Here is a 19283-nt window from a genome sequence, read left to right on the forward strand (position 1 = left end):
AGGTTTGTGTCGCAGGCAGGGGGGAGTGCGCTGCAGGGTGCACTGCTGTCCTCTGACGCGCTGTGGTCGGTGTGTTGGCAGATCGGCCGGGCCTGATGAGCGTGAAGCAGGTGGAGGAGATCCAAGACAACATCCTGCAGGCCCTGAACCTGCACCTGCAGGCCAACCACCCCGACTCGCTGTACCTCTTCCCCAAGCTGCTGCAGAAGATGGCCGACCTGCGGCAGCTGGTGACCGAGAACGCGCAGCTCGTCCAAAAAATAAAAAAGACCGAGTCTGAGACCTCACTACACCCACTCCTGCAGGAGATCTACAAAGATATGTACTAGAAAAGAATCAATCATGACAATGATATAGAGAAATATTAATTTAAGATACAAAAGATATATATGTAAATATACGTATATGCGATGAGAGAGCTGAAGCCATGGATTTCAAGCTGTTACAACAGGACAATGACCACAGCAAAAGACTCACAAGTCTTCCGTTGCCATAGAGGGGAGTGTTAAGTCTAAAGCTGTGGGTATTTCAAAATAGTATGACATGCTGCTGCAGCCCAAGGCTCTGTGATTTTCTTTTTTGATAGATATTCATGTTTTGTAACTGATTTTTTGACCTGCCCTTAATAATCTAGCCACAGGTGGGATTTGTGCATTTGAAGAAGGAATCCCCAGGCACTAGGCCAGAGTGTGGTGTGGTTTCCTGACGTCTCCGACTTGGCAAATAAGAATAACCGGCTCAAAACTATCGGAACGTCGTGTTGCAGGATGAGGGCAGTCGGGGAGTTGATCAGCCGACACAGGACTACAGGCAGGATGCTGAGAGTGAAGGGTGCGTCCTGGTGTCCCTAAGGCAGTGGCGTGGACCCTTGAGAGAAATAACAGGTGGCCCCTCTCTAGAGATTCACAGAATGCAACTCATTTTTCCATCAGATGTTACAGATGTTTTCAAAGCATCTGTCCCAGTAAGAGGCAGTTAAACTTGTGATGCTCATGGTCTTGCTGATTCTTCTGTTCCTTAAAGTGAGTGCTGTATCACTTGAGCCAATTTAGAGCCACAGGTGCAGTTCAGCCCTCTATATGTTTTATATTGCCCAGCACTACACTAAGGTGTTTATAGGGCTGTTCATTTTCCAACTGCCTACCTCTCTGTCTTCTCAAGATCCCAGTTTAATGAAAATTCATTGCCATTTCAGCTTAGGATGTTTTTTTCCTATTTTTAATTACAATGATTTGAATCATTGTACCTGTGATTACTTTACACTACATGCATCTCTTTTTTAGGGATTTGTCTGGACAATTAATTTAACTGCTGGTGGAACATGTGTGCAACTATACAAAATCCTCACTGTGCTAAACTGGCGCTGCGGGATGGAAATGCGAGTTAAATAGGTTCTGGATATAGTGATGTTAATCAGTAATCTCTGCCTGAAGGCTTGGTGAAGCAGAACAGTGAACACCAGTGAAGTGAAAAGCTCACCTTGTTTCTTAATTAATAAGAGTCCTTGTGTTTTTAGCTGGGAACCCAAATTAGCATATGGTAAGGTTAAAGGCATGCCACGTGATTAAAAAAAACACTGAAAACAAAAGGCCCTAGGTGTATTTAAAAGCACTCAAGTCATGTTTTAAAAGGGTGGAGAAAGGAGGCCTGTTGGAAGTCTGGTCTGGAGTCTTGCTTCCTCTTGTAACTCAAAGTGAGTTGAACCTCAGACATTCACAATGTGTGTATATATACTGTATGTTTCAATACAGTCATCTTCTCAAGTCTTTTAATGTGGACACAACAGGCATGCACTGATGTGCAGTCACCCCTTTGCTCGGGTACAGCTTGACAGTTGTCGTTAGGCCAGCACACCCCTCACCAGACTGACCAGAGGATTAGTGTGATGGGGGATTTGAGTCCAGGAAACAGGCTTTGATCCTGTTGAGGTTAGTGTTGAACCTTGTAGCGGGCAGACTTGTTATACGAGCATGCTACAAATCTGAGTGAAATTAGGTTAACTGTTTTACAAAGATCAGTAAAGAGGCAGAAGCCTGCACTTCTGCCAGGCTGTTGGCTATGTCTTGCTGTGGCTGTTTGGCAGTTTGTTGTCACGACTCCTTTCTTCTGCACAATGGCACTTGTAGTGTAGGGTATCTGCTCTCCTCGTCATAATAAGCACTTTTCATTTCATCCACTGTAATTTTTGATTAGAACAGAGATTTCCTTTTTTGAGCGGGACACATCTACAAAAACACTTGATACAATTTTCAGATATTTTAGTCAATGCTATTTGCTTTTAAATTTTGGTCTTTGTGACTCAGATATGACTCAATAATAATTCACACTTTAGTCATGTAATATTTAACTTCCATGGTGAGAGTAAGACCTTTTTCATTTCAGAGACAACAGACTATGTTATAGACCCACCTGATGTAGAATACCCATTGTGTCTTTACGTCTTGGTTGACGAGAATGAGGAAGTGCAGAACATGCTCCTCTGAGCTGCCCACTCATTAAGCCATTTGCCATGCATACATTGTTAGATCTGCAATGACACGCATTAGGTTCAGCACCAATTGGAGGACAGGCATGTTGAACACTATTGTCACTGTAAACTGGCAAGTGCTTGGAAACTGACCGGGTTCACTGTTGTGCTGGGAGCAGAGAGAGGCCTGGCCAACTAGTTCCTGCAGCAACACAGGGTGAGCTGTGTGCTCCTGCTTGGCAAATTGCAGTCGGCAGACCCCATCACCCAGACTTGAACCAGTTGTCCATGATATGTTATAATGATTTTTATCATTATTGACAGATGCCAAAGATTGACTAGCATTCACTCTCAGAAATGAAAACTTGGTGTGATTAACATGATCTCAGAGTGCAGATGCTGGCCGTTCGGAACCTTAAGCACCTATGCAGACCTTACTTTCGAAATAGTCGGCTCTTCTTTAACTGCCACTCTCCCTCAGTACGCCATACGTCAAAGTGTTATGCACAGATTTTTGCCCACATGAGGAGCAAAAAAAATTGAACCTGTGGAAGTAAAACATTACCTTAGGCACTGGAGCAAATCCACAGGAAAATAATGAAGCCATAATAAAGGTTGGAGTTTTGGATGACCTGTCAGGATCGCTCTCTTTTAAATTATTTTCTCACTGTTCTTCTTTCCATACTGGAAAAGACAAAAGTTTAAAAAGTATAGTGTCTGCATTCCTTACAAAACATTCTGGTTATATGGCAAAATAGGACATTTACTCCTGGGAATAATGTGAATGCCGTAATGAGATCCTATAAACTGAATTAGAAACTGAACTCCAACCAGACACTTTGACACCATGATTTCTTTTCACATTATTCATGAGCATGTCACCATCGCTTTCAAAGTATTTTGCTCCAGTGCATGTTTTTACTCTTTAGAATTCCATTTTAAATCGCAGAATCAAGTGTACGGACATGGCGATGTTTTTCTGTGAAAACTTTCCGCAAATGAAACTTGAACTGCGTTCTGGAGCAAAAGCCGTTGTCAGTCTGGTCTTGCCAGATCAGAATCTGATGTTGCAGTGCAATTGCCCAATTTACAGCAGACCCGCAGGAGTCCTCTGTGATGGCAATCGGGGCGCCGATGGTTCTAGTGCACTCAGTGGTTAGTCCCCCCGGAAGATGATATTTGCTCCTTTTTTGCAGCAACCTGAGCCGAAATTTCTTGTCTAGTAAACAGTTGCCTCAGTGGTTCTCCCTCTGTTGCGTGGCTTTGCAGTGCAGGGGGAATAAGCACAATCTATCACACTCAGCTCCCTGTGTTTACCCGTTCGTGACCGGTGTGCTCTATTGGTTATTGGTTTGTTTGATTTCTGTTCAGCTTTGTGGACTCTGAGAACTTCGTACCTTCACCAGGCCATGAAGCCTGCTTCCTCCTTCGTGTCTGGGATCCAGGTCGATTAATGAGCTCATGTCATGGTTTGTTCTTGTGAATTAACTTGTTTTCTCATTTGTTTGTTTAATCTGTGTGTCTTAACCAACTGGCATCCAATGTTACTGTTTTATTATTACTTGTTTTACTATGTGTAACTGAAATGCACTCCAGGGAACAGCGCTATCTTTTTTTTAAAGCTGAACACAAAGGTTACAGTTGCAAGCTTTTCTGCTTGTTCAGATTATATCCATGTCCCACTGAGGGGAAAAAATAACTCTTTAAAGATATGAATCAATCAATTTCAATATATACTGGGCATAGCTATACTAGGCCTGAGCATTTTTGCAGTATCTCTCAGATTCACCCTTAGAATTCAGATCAATATAAGCATTTTGTGTAAAAGTGGTATCGGGACTGTGCTGTAAGCTTGCGGTAGTAAGGCTTCCTTGTGGGGGTCTGTTTGCTATTTCAAATGTTTGCTCCTTCTACACTTCCTTATAACACTTTGGCACTTTGGTTTAAATAGTGTTCAAAACATCAGAGTGGGGTGCCGTTATGGTATGTATCCACCCTGTTCACCTTTTGTTGAATCCAGTGTCTAGCTAAATGTCTTTTCTTTTGTTCAGATTGTTTACTTAGAACACTTTTGTCTTCTGTAATGAGGATTTCCCAGTCGTTTTCAGTTCTTATTACTTCTGTATCCTGGAGGGTGTAGGATCGCGGAAGGCTGTCCGTCCAGTGCTGTGTCCTTGAAATGGAGGCAATGGGTGTGTTTCTCGTGGGGGTGAAAACTGTCTTTTACTAAGCCAATGGGGAAGTGTTTGGAAGATGGTGGACTTTGAGATGCTTTTACTTCCCTTTTAGAAAGCAAGATGGAAAACAGTTGAATATGGGGGTCCTGGGATATGCCAACCAGTCAAAGGCCCTCACCCCGAGTGCAGGGGGACTTCATGCCCACTTGTCACCTGTTTTCACCAGTTGTCAAAGTCATGCCATAGTCAGCTGTGACTAGTGACCCAAGCAGTGGCGCACAAGTAGTTGAGTTCTGCTAGAGGTCAGGCTGGGATTCGTTGGCCAGGGTGCTTTTGTGAAACAGTGACCCCTGGTGGTTTTCTGAGAGTCTTCAGGTTTGCATCGATGTCAGGGACAGATGCTGCTCCTCTACTCAGCACAAACTCTCCTGTAAGACACTGTGGAGTTTGCTGCAGATGAAAACATCAACATTGTAAACCTTTGGTTTGTAACGGGCTACAGATTTAACTGACAAAATCTGTTAAAGGGAAATTTGTCTGTGAAATTAGAAATAATGGCTTTTCCCTGCAACAACAAGGAAATATACAAATAAAACTAGGTAAAAATAAATACTACATAGGTTTTAAAATTGAGAAATTAATTGGTGCACTATAAGGGTAAGTCAGTTGAATGCAGTAGGTGTTTGTGTTTTGTATGATTTTAAAACTTTTATACAGTATAGTTATTATGCATGTATATCCTAAAAAGATACAGGAACAAGTGTTAACTGCAATTGTTAAAAAAGTCAAAAGACCTTGAAAGTATACATATATAATATTTCTCATACATACTGTGTTTTTGTGATGAGAAAAAGTTAATAATAATCATCATAATCATAATAATAACATCACTTTATTAACCCTTTACAATTTCTTGCATAAGGAATTATCTTTTCACATACCCCAGCTTGCTCTCCATGAGACACACAGACACACAGACAGGGAGAGAGCTTGGGGTCAGAGCGCAGGGTCTGCCATTGTACGGCGCCCCTGGAGGAGTTGGGGTTAAGGGCCTTGCTCAGGAGCACAACGGAGTAGGATTCCTCTGCCTACTTATTAGTGATTTAACAGACATTTGGCGATAACAAACACCCCTTTCTCCCTATTAGTCCATTAAAAAGAGGGATTGCTGTAGCTCAGGGGATGTGCTGGTTAGAAGAGAGTTTCTGTCCTTCCTTGCCTGAGGAGAACACAGTTTGCCTACGAAGGTTTAAAGAAAACGTGTTGATTACAAATTGGGCAGTAATAGAATGAAAATGACAAATTGTTAAACAGTTGATGTGCATGACAATATTTCTGTCTTGTCTGTCAATGCACCAGGGGATGAACTAAGTGAAGGGAAAGAGTCTCTCAGCGTGTAGTCATTTTCCTGAAGTGTGAAGTGGTAGCCAACCACTCCAGCAAAAGCAGCTCTGAAAAACTTCTTGTGACTTGAAAGAGGAGTCCAGAAATGTCAGAAGGTGTTTTTGCTGGAATTGTTATACCTTCAGCAAATGATAATATGCACACTGAGAACTGCATTAATTCCTTCCATGATGAAGAAAAGAAAAACAATTAGTAAAAGCAAGAGATGCAGTTAACTACACGCCTATTGGTTATTTTGATGCAAATCCTGGTCTTAACATTCTGTTGCTGTGGTTGCCATTCTGTGTATGAATCTTACTGATCTTCGCAGTCGTTTTGTCACAATGCTGCTGTAGTTAAATGACCCCCCTTACCTGCTGTCTACCTCTTCAAGTTCTTTCCTGAGACTGAACCGAGACTGAAGCCACGTCAGATCACAGAAGCTGCAGCTACAGCCAGTGGTGTCTCAGCTCAATGGGGGGAACATTGTCTGATAAGGCTGCAGAACGTTTCTTACATAGAAAGTATATATACACACATTCTATATTTTTTGCTCTTTTGATCTCTGTGGTTTTGGTTTGATTTGATATACAAGCAAGCTGGGTAAACAAAGCTGGCCATTGGAGCAGTTTAATACAATTTCCTTATTGTATACATACAGTATGACAGACCTGAACAATTATTGATGGTTTAACTGAAGCTGATGGCGCATCTCAGGTGATATTTCTGTCAAGTGAATGTGCTTCAAAAGGTAGCATCTATTTAATTACTGTCTGTAGCGGAATTCTATTCAAAATATAATGGTATTTATTCACATTTGCCTTTTTGTGTTTTAGTTCCTTGAATGACCGACCTTACTGTCTTGCGTTTTTTTCCCAGTTTCAGTTGTAACCCTTTGTGGTCCCAAGCCCTGATTTTGTGCTTGTTTAGACTCTGTCTGTGAGAAATCCCCTTGATCGTCTCATGCAAAATACTACAAATTATCCAGTTCTTGTCTTCAGTTATAATAAAGAAAAGCACGCACACAGGGCTCAGGTTCAAGCATCACCTAGAAAGCAATGCCTTGCGTTCTTTAATGAATGACCACAGGGAGCGATGGAAGTTACGATGCTGTGAGATTTTACTTTGCTGCAGTTCTAAAACTGCTAAACAAAGCCCCACGACAATTGGTTATCAAGATCATTTTGACAGAAGGGGATAAAATGTGTGCCCTTTCATTCACGTCCTGGGTGACCCTCATGAATGTGTGCGTTCTTTTTTTTTTTTTCATTGTAACGCTTCATTATTTTATTTTTATGAAAACATCTCATTAGTCTTTGGTGGGAACAGTGTGAGATTGAAATTAATGTTTTGATAAAAAGGAAAAAATGGAGGTTAGCAGTGTTATTTTTTAATGAAATGCTGGATGACAGACATGCTGGATATTAGCTTCCAATAAGGGTTTTAGTTTGAGCTTTAAATTCACATTGCTATAGTCGGACCTCAGGCAGTGTCCTGCTGTGCATGAAGGCTGGCTGTGATTTGGTGTAGAGGATTGCACTGGCCTCGTTGCCCCTTCTCCAGCCTCAACACCAACCTCAAGTCCAGTGTTCCGTGTCAGGGGTGTTCATTGGACAAAGCAAATATCCTCTTGGACAGTTATCCAGAACTCCATGAGGAAGGTCTTTCTCCCTCTGTGTTTTAGGAACAAAGACCTGTGTTCAGTAAATGTAGCTCCTCTTACTCTGAAACTATAAATGGCACAGTTCTCCATCACCTGAATCCTTTGCTTTTCTCCTTACATGACGTGTGGGGTTCCACCTTCTCGACCAGTATTTCAGACAACAGCAGACCTCATGTGAACATATTGTAAGAACGGTACAGAGACATCTTAAAAGTGTATCTACTTTTGAAGTACTATAGCTTCAAAGGCAGGGTGAATGAGAGTACAGGATGAGCATGTACAGTAGAATGGCTCTGTAGAAGCTCCCTTTAAGGCTAGAGCGGTCTTTCCATAAAAAGGTTTTAAAAGAACATAGAAAAGGAGTTCTTTTTTTTGTGCCATCTGTATTTACTGTCAAACTGTCACAACCAGCTACTAACTGCAACAAAAAGAGGGACCTTAATACTAAAAAGTGGAAGACTGTAACTTTTAATTCTAAGCCTGGTGATCCTTTCCTGCTTATTTTTTTTAATGAATATTTTGTGCTGCACATTGTTTCAGGGACTTGGCTAACGCTGAGTTAGCCCAGTGATGTTGCAGCCCTTAAAATGGCTTCAGTGCCCAGGCAAAGGATTGAAGGATTGCTGACCGTTTCCTTTGATCCCAGTGCAGTTTGGTGGTGTCTGGCATTGCACAACGACAGCAGGCTCCTGTTGTTTGTGGTGTACCTCTTGCTATTGTCTGCTTTCTATGTAAGAAAGGTCAAGGACAATGATCATGCCGGCTGTCAGGGCGCAGTGCCAGGAACAGCCGTGAGAATTTCCTTCTCATATGCAGCAGCTCTTCAGGCACACCTCATTCTTGACCTCAGATCCCCCATCATTGAGCCCCTGGGGGTCTCCACCGTGGGTTTGTGGTGAGGAGTTAATGTTCACCTTCCAGCTCGAAGCCTTCACAGGATTAGGCCAAAACCTAAGAGTAAAAGGGCAGAATAATTCATCAGTGCCTCCCTGTGTCCTCACATAAAGGCAAGAGTTACATTGTTGTCGTCTCTGTCGACAGGTGTTAGTTATGATCCCAGGCCTTCAGGAAGCACAAAATATGGGGACGTGTACTTCTAAGAAAGCGAAGTGAGACCCAAGGAATTCTTTTGGAAAGAAAAAAAATTATCTTCACATGCAATGAGTATTCACTTTACGTTCTCCCTTAATTCAGCTGCTTTTCCCTTTCCAGGTCGATGCTGATACGTGTCCAAGGTCCATCTCTGGATTTACTAATAGCAGTTGTTGCTATAAAACTGATCTTTGTGTTGTGTGTTTAGTAGTGTTTATTTTTCATACAGATATTCTGAAACAATGGGTTCCTTTGTATCTATAAGACCCCTGTTCAGTCATAAGAGAGGCATTGTCAGCTGTGAATTTCCTATCGGTAGCACTCTGAATAATGGAACTGAGTAATAAACTGTACGTTTATCAAAAAACATTGTGCCCATTGCTTGCTAAACAATGACCATTAGAGTCTTCAGCAATCAGTGGAAAGATTACAGTTCTGAACAAATGGACAACCTTTTGTACTTTTTTTCAAGAAATCATCCTAACTTTATTACTCTGAATTGCTGTATTCGTTCACAGCAGTGGGGGTCAAATGTACTTTGATCCAAATGGAAACATTACTAAACAGTGACACAACAATTAATCTATTCTTGCACATGTTAGAAATGTTTTTTTATTTTTTTAAATGATGATATTGTAAATATACAGTGTTGCTGAGCAAATGTATACACTCCATAATACTTGAGAAGATACTCCTAGATATTTTAATTAAAGAATAAACCTCAATTTTATCATTCTTTTGACTGTTGTTTTTATTTACATTCCTCTGCCCCCCATGGCACTATTCCATTGATTATTCCAGCAATCCCTCCAGACGAAGAAGAGGATCTGAAACCCAGGTAATTCTAATCCTGTGGGTTCACAAGTGCGTTTGCTAGTGTGCCGTCCGAAGCAAAGCAGCTCTTTAGTTTGCACAGAAGAGTGATGATGGTGATGAGTTGCATTAATGAGCTCCTTGAGCATGCCAGCTCAGTATGCTTTTATGTGGTAACAGAATGTGATGTGCCAAACTGTAGGCAATGAATGTTGAAGATGCTGCTGTTCCTGTGAGAGAGCATCCATCATGGACTTCCCCGTCTCCATAGATTTCTGTGGTTTCGTCTGTACAGAGCACAAATACCAAGCTGAAAATTGAGTGATTGCTCCATCTGTGTTTTCAATTTCACAGATCTTATGACATTTGGAAGCACTACCACTGTCTGCACAAATTAAAAGTTGTCAAAGCTGTGATGAAGTGTGATGAAGTAGCCCTGTTTTGTGCCATATACTTTGGGCGAGGTTGCCACGAGCCTTATCAGGAATAAGTGCCTTTCCCATAAGAGATTGATTTTAGCAGTTTAGTCCCTGCTTAATAGCATAAAACTAGAGCTGTGCATTAAGAGCATAGAAACAGAACTAGCTCACTGGCTGTGATGAATTGGTAGCAGAAGTTAAAACCACATCAAGTCACTTTTGTGCTAGACAACATATAGGGACAACAAAGATGTTTTATACAGCATATGTACCACGTGAACAATACACTTATGTTTTTTAAAGATGCCTATATTTGTCAGCTATTTTAAATATGCTGGTAGTTAATATAACAGCTGCGCTTCATATCTAATATATTAAAGCAGTATTGTATTAAATGGAAATTGATTTTAGTCTATACTGATGTATATATGATGTATATACTGATGATCATATCTCAGTATATGGATGAACTGAAGATACAAGTGTTGTAGCAACAAATAATGCAAATTAAATATAATAACAGGTAGGAGAACACTTATATGAATCTGCCATGAGTTCTGTTTTTGTAGTTAGATTTAAGAAGAGAAAATAACATTTTTGTGGGAGTGTTTGATATATAATCACTCCCAGCCACCTGTTCAATCAAAGATCTTCTTAGTCAAAAATAAATTAATAAAGGGACCAAGTTTAGAATGAACTGCATAAAGTTGTTGAAAATCACATAACTAGGATTAATAAACTCTGGTGATTAACAGCCCAGTTGAAACAAAAACATAAGTGAAACAAGTCATGAACCAGGGCTGGAAACTACTGTTGTACTGGGAATAATAGTGTAATATTCAATAATTGTACTTTGCCCATCATGTACAAAAACATAAAACTTTGACGCAGCCCTGTCTTTACATTTCATACACTATTTGGTGAAATGTTGGGTGTCTTCCTCACATACCTACAGACACGTGTTTCTCATGCCCTCCCACTCACTCAGGGGCCAATGACAGTTTTGCTGAGACAAGGGGGGCAGGATCAGTTCTGAAATTTTAAATCCCTATTGGTACTTCCCAAACACCCAGCCTTTTATTGGTTCAGAGATGCCTATGGTTCTTCCTTGCCCATTGGTCAGTCTAGCTGTAAATTGACACCCAGTGTCTATAAAACCCTGTTCAGAGGGGCGTAATAGCTATCGGAGTGTTTTTGGAAGATGGAAAGCAGATCAGACCTTACAGCGCAAGGGCTGGGTACCAGCAGCATAGTTCTTTGCAGGTAGGGCTCGTTAGTTGGGAAACCTCAATCTGTTTTGTATTAAGTTGGTCGCTTTCTTAAAAAAAAGTTTATTTTCCGTGTCACTTATTCATCTATACAGTTAAAATAGTCACTGTCATGCACTGACAGTTGACCGCAATACTAGTAGGATTAACAACCTCAGGAGGTAAAAAGCACTTGCTACTTGATTTTAAGAAGCCACCTGAGCACGAAATAGCCTTTAAGGATATTGCAGCTTTCTTGACAGGTTGTCTAGACTTGCCTCTGTCCCTTCTACACAAACCTAATCCCTTAAATTCCAGCGCCCCTGCAGACGAAGGAATCACAATACGCATCTTCCCCTTCTGTCAGGGGGGGAAAAAATTGGTTTACTCCACGTTTTTATTTTTTGCTGCATCTGACAGCTCAAATCTCGTTTTCCACTACTCCGGGGAGCTTAAAGCTGGGTGTTTTGGGGGGTGCCGACTGCGGGGTTCCCTGCTGGTGCTGATTGGACGCCGCGCCGTGGTGACGCGCTCCGGCCTGGGCGAGCGGCGCAGTCCGGGCGGGCGGTTTCAGTTTTCACCCGGGCGACCGTCTCGTCGACTCTGGGGGTGGGAGGCTTGGCTGAGATGGAGCGGACTGGCTTTACTTGCAGAGCAAACGGCAAGCGGGTTCCGCTGGCAGGCAGGGCGCCTTGCAGGTAGGGATTTTGTGGAAAGTCGATTTCCTCTCGAGTATGTAGCCGTCTCAACTTTGAGTACTACAAGTTCATGTGGTGGTTGGGAAAGTGCCATACTCCAGAGTTCTGATCCTGTTTACATCCGGTTTAGTAGTACAAAGGGGGTCGGGACACTCCTGCAACTTTGTTTTGGAGTTTTTTTTCCAACACCCCGAGGGAGTTGTCCTTTTACTTGTGCGCTGACTTACCAATACTAAGGATAAATGTTAGCGGTTTAGGCATTGCTTCTATTAACACTCCCACCTCCCTGTAACTTTAACCATTTTGTGTAGGTGTAACTAATTCAACTTCGAATTAACCTATTTTTATTTACTTCCTTAACATTACGTCTCTTAACATTTTTGCTTCCTAATGATTTAGGGTGTAAATAAAAATAACTGTTTATATCTTGAGTCATTTTGAACGGGTGATTAGTGTAACTTTCAACGTTGTACTGGATCTGATAAGGCATTGGAAAAATAAGATTCATATTTTAAGGTTTAAAGAGGAGCTCTAAAATTGCTGATAGTTCTTGCGCCCTCTGCTGGCTTAATTTTCCTGGTTTGACGGCTAAGCTTCTCTAAACTTCAAACTGCACAGGATACTGTAGCAAAGTTACAGGCTTGCTTTATTTACCTTCCTCTTTTAGAGCAGCGGTTGTTAAAAATCGGTTACCGACAAGTCCAGGAGGAGACGTGTTTTGCGTTCAAATCGATTAAGGACTGAAGTGTTGACTCTCGGTTGTCTAATGACCGTGCTTTTTCTGTTGCTGCTCATTTTCTTTTGACTCCTGGAGAGGCACATTTGCCTCTTAAATCTAGTCTTAAAACCTCACTTTTTTTTTATAAGGCCTGTGTCTGATTTTATTTATCCTGCAAATCTTCCTTTTGGCTACTTTTTGTATTTTCATCACTATGTAAAGTGACCTTCAGTTTGAAAAGGTGCTTTATAAAGTGTTAAGTTAGATCACTTTATTAGTCATACACAATTTTTTGAATACCCCAGTTTGCTCTCCATGAGGCACACAGACTGGGAGAGAAGCTTGCGGTACCCCTGGAGCAGCTGGGGTTAAGGGCCTTGCTCAGGTGCCCAACAGAGTAAGATTCCTCTGCCGGCTGTGGGATTTGAACTGGCAACCTTCCAGCCACACCTGCAGATGTAGTGCCACCGCTCTGCCCTTAAGTTCATGTGGTATAATGTGATCTTGCTTATCTTTCATTTTACAATGTGTTCTGCTTTTAAAGGAGTTGCTTTGACTAACGGTGGCTTTTTTTTTTTAGGCAGTTCATCAATGGTTGTTGTCGATTTGGTTCCAACTGTCACTTTTCCCATGAGTTGCCGGTGCTGAAGTCCACACAGATCTGCAAGTACTTTCAGAAAGGAGGCTGCTGGTTTGGTGACAGGTGCAGGTATGGACAATGGTCGCGTTGCTTATCAAAGCATGCAGGTCTTAGTGTTGCTGCTTGATTTCAAGTGAATACACAAGCTTTTTTTACATATTTCAACATTATCCTGCTTCATCAAAATGAGACTGAGTGGACAAATACAGCAAAAAATGTTCCCCACTGTTTCTTCCTTATGACCCCCTAATAGTCAAATGGCTACAATAGGATCTGTACTACAACTGACTGCGGTAGTTCTCAAACTTCTTGGGCCAAGTACCACCCCTGATCAAACCAAGCATCTATGTACCACCTACAAGTGATCTTCTCTTAGGGCCCCCCAGAAAATTGAAATGACCAACATGAGCATGTGCGCGCACCCACTCACATACACATATAATGAATATTCTAATAATTAGCTATGTGATATGGTGGCTTCTCAAAGCGCTTTACAGAATGACAAAAGGAACAACAATTAGAATAAACAATAAAAAAGCACCATTTCAGTGAGAGGTGTGAGCCTGTTTAGTCGAGCAAAGCAGATGTGAATTGTATCAAGGCTTGACCAATGAATTCACAACGGGGTCTAACGGATTTTAAATCGTCTGGCATTTCCTTGACGGCCAAGGCCTTGCAGTGGATGCTGCAGTTCATATCTGGAGCAACCTCTCTAATTCGTGCGACTACACCGCTGTTTCGGCTTGTCATTGCTCTAGCACTGTCCGTACAAACTCCAACACATTTTATCCGGTCGATGCCATTCTCTTTGATAAATTAATTCAGAAGCTGAGATGTGCTCTCCTGTAGTTCCTGTTGGTAGCGGCTTGCAGAACAGAAAGTCCTCATGGGACATGCCCTCAAGCTCATATAGAATGTAAATGAGCAAATTGGCCAAATCAATTATATTTATAGACTTGCCTAATTGCCGTGAGGAGCATCTGCTCATCTTAACGCGCTCTATCAGCGTACTTTTGACATCTGCTGTATTGATAATTCTATGAGTGACTGTCTTTCGGAGGGGGCAGCAGGTTGAGCTGTTCAGCAGCTTCTTCTCCACTCATAATACACGTCGGCTCTTTTCCCAGCGGTAAACAAAGTTCTTCACAAGTAGTGTGGAGCTTACCTGCTTTAGCAATCTGCAAGCTTGTATTTTTCCCTGTTTCCGTTTCAGGAGTTTCTCAGAAGTTAGTTAACCTAGAACAGTTCTTAAATATTTTTCTGTTGTCTCACGCTTTCCTGTCCTCACAAGATTTCCAGTGTTCGTAGTATGCGTTCCTGTGCTTACAACATTGGCATCGTTCTAAAATCACGCACATTCTCTTACCTCCCTATTTGCTGGAGAAGAACTAACCAATTGCATTTTGTAGCACACATTCCTATAGAATGGTTTAGAATTACATTGTAGCTCTTGTGTCCACTCAAGTATTAGTGCGCGCTGTATCATAGTATGTAGGCTGTGTATTTGACAAACGAATTTTATTAAAATAGTAAATATGAAAAGCCGTCCCAATTTCAGTGCACACAGAGTTCAGGGGTCATATGGCGTACCGCCTGGCGGCGCTCCACGTGTACCACAGCTCGAGAACCACTGGTATAGAATATCAAGCCTCCAACTCCTAGGCCGAGCTAGTTTGAGACCAAGTACTCCAGTACTTCAAATTTGCCTTATGTTCTGTGTAAGAGCCTCTAAACAGCACTTTGCAGTGACCCAGGCCTGGTCTTTCTGTTGTGGAAGCACTTGCTGGAGTTGGCCAAGTGTGAATGAAGTTGAATTCTGCTGTTTAACATCTGGGCGGTTTGTGAAGCAGTGTTTTCATGTCCATTGCTCACAGTTTAAAGTAGGGTTTAGCTTTCTTTAACAGATCTGACTAGTTTTAGTCAGCATGTATGAGTCCTTCTAAAATAGTATTTTAAAACTATTTTGGGACATAATTTGACGTTTCAGTGAGCCAGACAATACTTTAATAAACTTTTGTTGCTTTATATGCCTTTACTGTGGAGGGATCTTTTTTTTAAGCAAGACTTTAAGGTGCAATAACACTTAAACTGTGTAATTTCTGCAAGCTTTGCTTTCTTGCACAAGATTTTGTGGTGTTTGTATGCAGTTTCTGGTATGAGGGGGGGAATGCAAATTTTGTTCGTGCTCTTCTAGCTTTCTGAATATTTCACAATGTGAAGATGAACACCCTGAAACTGCTCAGCCAACTTGCTCATCATTTTCAAAGTTCTGCCCTGGAAGATGTGCAAGGTTGAAGACTGGACAGATGAGTTGGGTTTAACTGGGTTGTTTGTAGTGGAGGTGTGATTAGCAGCTCATTCTTTGGGATATGTGGGTGAAGACGGTGTATTAGATCCAGAGGGGTCAAGAAGCTTGGGTTTAGCTTGGCTTTGTCCCAAATGGATAACTTCAATAGGAGGTGCTCAGATACTTGGCAGTGAGGACCATTGTGTATATAAAGTCAAATTGGTGTTTGCTAGATATCAACATGTTCTTCAGCCTGATGGGGGTGCTGTTGGGAGCAGACGGGGTTCAGCACCTGCTCTCCAGCCCATCTGGGAGGGCAGTGTGCTCCAGAACCGCCGTGGCTCCGAGCCCTCCATCTCCATGGCCCGGGGGAGCTATGCCAGGAACCGCAGAGGGTCCGAACCCCTGGTGGCAAGCTTTGCCAGTCAGCAGCGCAACTTCGAGCGGCTGAGTGTGGAGATCAAAGAGGAAGAGGAGCATGCCGCTGCCGAGGGGGCACCCACAGAGCAGGAGCAAAGTGAGTACGCACTCGGCTGCGGGCATGCTGTAACCTGCTGTTTTGCATGGGGTTATGGGCCCATGGATGGAAATCCCTCCACTGGGCCTTCATTACAAATCATTTGTACCTATTTGGGTATACAGACAAATCTTTTGACTGAATTTTCATATCTTGCAGAGTTGCAGATGCAGAACAGTCTTGCAGTATCCCATAATGTCCCTCAGCCCATTGATGGGGCCACATCCGATGTGGCTTCTATGCCTTTACTCGCTGTTGCAGGCGTTGCACTAGAAGATAGCAGGGGCTCTGCTTCTGGGATGGTATGCAGTCAATTCATTTTAAAGTCCTGAAATGCTGTTGCTTGGCAGTGACTGGAAGAACTGGGCGCTCTAGTATTCCAAATATTCAAAGCTTAACATGAAGCTTGAACTGTGGCCAGCAGGTGGCAAGTCAGAGGGGTGCAGCACCTTCAGAGAGCAGAGCACAGGCAGAGAGGTCGGCAGCAGAAGCCTATGACCAGAGTAAGGACGTGACCTGTGGGATCTGCATGGACAAGGTGTACGAGAAGCCCACCCCCCAGGAGCGGCGTTTCGGCATCCTGCCTAACTGTTGTCATGCCTTTTGTCTGGGCTGCATTGTCACCTGGAGGAAGACCAAGGACTTCCAGAATGAAGTCGTCAAGTAAGAAACTGCCTTAATCTGCATGATGCTCCCAGTTAAGCTTTAAGACACCTTGGGTTCCTCCACACGGCAGGTATTTTAAAGTGGTAAATGCCTATCCAAGAATTTTATTTTGTCCACCTCCAGGTCTTGTCCTCAATGCAGGGTAAAGTCAACTTTCTATATCCCCAACAAGTACTGGGTCAGAGAGGGTGAGCAGAAGGAAACTCTGATTTCCAGTTTCAAGGAGAAATCCAGGTAGGGTCTTTGGATTTCACAGTACATTCCTGGTAGTGAACAAGCAATGCAGAGAGTTGGCTGTATTACTTGGCATCATGTGTTCTTGTTGTAGGAAAATAAGGTGCGGTTTTTTCACGCGGCATGGAAGCTGTCCCTTCAAATCGGAATGCATCTACTTGCATGAGCTACCCCGGGGACAAAGGCCACGCCGACTGCGCCGCTCCACTCCGGTATGCGTACAGGAGGTACCTGAAAGCAGGTGTATTGCAGTCCAGTGTGCCATGTTGTAGATCTTCTGGTGTCAAACGAGTTGACTTCATCCATTGGGTTGGTTCTAATTACATCTTTGACTTGCTTTGTAACAAGCCAGAGAATTTTGTATCTTGTTCTTCTCCCCAAATGTGCAGATTTGTTCCTGGTGCTGTTAGTAGCACTAATGTTGCTTTCTAGATGTAATGTTTACATAGCACTCCATTAACCTAGAAGCACAATTTGAATTAAATACCATTTTTGTTTTGGTGGGGGTGTGGGGCTTAAACTTTAAAACCCCCTGCTCTAAAGGCTGCAAGTTCAGATCTAGTTACCAGCCATGCCCAGGCTGTGAGCTTGAGCTCTTTCAAGAAATGGCCATAGGAGATCCTTGGGTTGATTGGGGCATTCATCCAGACAATCTGAATGAGCCAGATGCTCCTCATGTAAAACCTTTGGTTGACCATTCACCCTTGTGGGGGGGGGAAAAAAGCTTTCAAGTGCTTTTTCTTAGCCCTACCAGGTGAACCTGGAGGATGCGGACAGTGACAGTATGCACCTCCTGCAGTACGTCATTACTCTGGCCCTACTGGACAATGACGAGGATGAAGAGTTTCTGGATGACTACTTCTCTCTACTCCTGGATGGTCCAGACCTCTACTGAGCCAGGAGGAAGTAGCCCCATTGTGCCTGCAGGGGCACAGAGCAGTATGAAATCCCAGGCCTAGTAGCCAAGGCTGTCATGTGCTCCATTCATGGTAGCAATTCAAGTCTCTTTATTTAGCTACCTGATGGTGTAGCCGTCTATATAAAAGTAACCTTGGCTGAATTTCTTTGTCTTGATTCCCATTTTCATAACTGAATGACTCCAATTTTTTTAATGTTCACAGTCCTGTTTTTTAACTTTAGTCCAATTTTTATTTGCCTCCTTATTGCTATTCTGTTAATCTTTCAATTGCCAAGGCTTACTGGAGTCTATAGCAATCTATGGGCTGCCTTTGGATATGGGTTTTTTTGTAGCAGGTTTACGCCCTGTGTACTCTTGTAAACTGGACTAACATTCTCCTGGAGGCAACAGGGAGGAGATGCTACGTTACTCAAAGCTGCTGTGACATTTGGATGACTTGTAGTTAAATTTGTTCAAAATGTTGGGGAAAAATGTCAAATTATTAATCCTATTGCTTTATCACCTTGTTTAAAAAAAAATGCATGCTTGTCTGTGCTTTGTCATGACACAGTCACTAGAGTTGTCTGCAGTATTGAGCTGAGCCTGGCACTGGATAAAACCCCCACCCACCCCTTTCTTTTTGGTTTGGACTCATCTGAGAAAATTGTAAAGTCTTTGTTCAGGAAGCTGTGTAATGTGTGAAAGTGAGTTTTAAAAGTTAATTGAGTGGGGCATAGTTTTTTTTTATGTAATTCTGCCTAGACGGGTGAAGTTTAAGCTGTTCAGCTTGCCCTTTTCCAGTTCCTTTTCCTCTTCCATGCTGCTGGTTTAAGCTTCAGTGTCTGATACGGTTTCCACTAGCTCTCCCTCACTCTGTATGAAAGCAGTGTTCTGAATCGGCAGGCATTCTGAGGTCTTTAACTTAATGCAGTGTTAATGTGGCAGGCTTACTGTACAGATTGAGGGTCTACTAGACTTTTATAACTTTTTATATGATTGTATTCACCAAAAAAAAGAATAAAACATGTTTCACAACTCCTGAGTCTGTTTTACTTCTATGGCTTCCTTGATTTACTGAAGCTGGCTTCACCTTGGATTCCAGTTTGTGGTTAAACTGCAACTTGCAGCTTACTAATAAAATGCGAAGTCTATGAAATTTTGCTTTATCTAATAAAAGGTACATATGATTATTTTGTCTGAGAACATTTAGGCCATCTTGGCTTCAGTGTGACCTGAGGCCCTCTGAGATTGACAGATTTTGGAAATCTAGAGACTTGATGGAAAGCAAATTTTTGGAAACTCAACTTCCAGTCATGGTAACCTTAAGATTTAAGCACAGTGTTCTGTGTTTTGTTCTATTTTAA

The 19283-nt window shown here is 42.3% G+C and overlaps 2 protein-coding genes across 11 annotated transcripts in view; both read left to right on the forward strand.

Annotated features, from left to right (window-relative positions):
• The window catches only part of ppardb (peroxisome proliferator-activated receptor delta b), a 32545-nt gene extending 23028 nt beyond the window's left edge, over positions 1 to 9517 (forward strand). For 4 of the 6 annotated variants that reach the window (XM_015342775.2, XM_006628435.3, XM_069190341.1 and 1 more), the window contains exons 8-9: positions 82 to 318; positions 639 to 9517. In XM_015342775.2, the coding sequence (XP_015198261.1) occupies positions 82 to 318; positions 639 to 706 (305 nt within the window). In that variant the 3' untranslated portion in view covers positions 707 to 9517. Of the gene's footprint in view, positions 1 to 15 lie in introns of all 6 variants that reach the window. The other 2 variants (XM_015342778.2, XM_015342779.2) reach the window with 2 other exon arrangements.
• A 1661-nt stretch (positions 9518 to 11178) lies between these two features.
• Positions 11179 to 18954, forward strand: mkrn4 (makorin, ring finger protein, 4). Of its 5 annotated transcripts, none has more exons than XM_015339852.2 (8): positions 11179 to 11277; positions 13258 to 13386; positions 15838 to 16121; positions 16281 to 16423; positions 16543 to 16784; positions 16911 to 17021; positions 17116 to 17248; positions 17767 to 18954. In XM_015339852.2, exons 1-8 carry the CDS (start codon positions 11216 to 11218, stop codon positions 17914 to 17916), a joined length of 1254 nt encoding a protein of 417 aa, XP_015195338.2. In that variant the 5' UTR covers positions 11179 to 11215; the 3' UTR covers positions 17917 to 18954. The 5 variants fall into 5 exon arrangements, with proteins under 5 accessions (XP_015195338.2, XP_015195340.2, XP_015195336.2 ...); XM_015339854.2 differs by lacking the exon at positions 11179 to 11277 and adding an exon at positions 11680 to 11959 and having other exon boundaries at positions 16308 to 16423; XM_015339850.2 differs by lacking the exon at positions 11179 to 11277 and adding an exon at positions 11683 to 11959.
• Positions 18955 to 19283: the final 329 nt, after the last annotated feature.

This window comes from Lepisosteus oculatus, chromosome 5 (assembly GCF_040954835.1).
Source record: "Lepisosteus oculatus isolate fLepOcu1 chromosome 5, fLepOcu1.hap2, whole genome shotgun sequence".
Taxonomy (NCBI): Eukaryota; Metazoa; Chordata; class Actinopteri; order Semionotiformes; family Lepisosteidae; genus Lepisosteus; species Lepisosteus oculatus.

Bases quoted from the DNA above. Each gene is read 5' to 3' on its own strand.
- mkrn4 (XM_015339850.2), top strand. From the start codon at position 11,889: ATGGAGCGGACTGGCTTTACTTGCAGAGCAAACGGCAAGCGGGTTCCG. The intron at 16,424-16,542 runs GTATGCAGTCAA...AACTGTGGCCAG, and splicing joins GGGGCTCTGCTTCTGGGATG to CAGGTGGCAAGTCAGAGGGG. The intron at 16,785-16,910 runs GTAAGAAACTGC...GTCCACCTCCAG, and splicing joins TTCCAGAATGAAGTCGTCAA to GTCTTGTCCTCAATGCAGGG.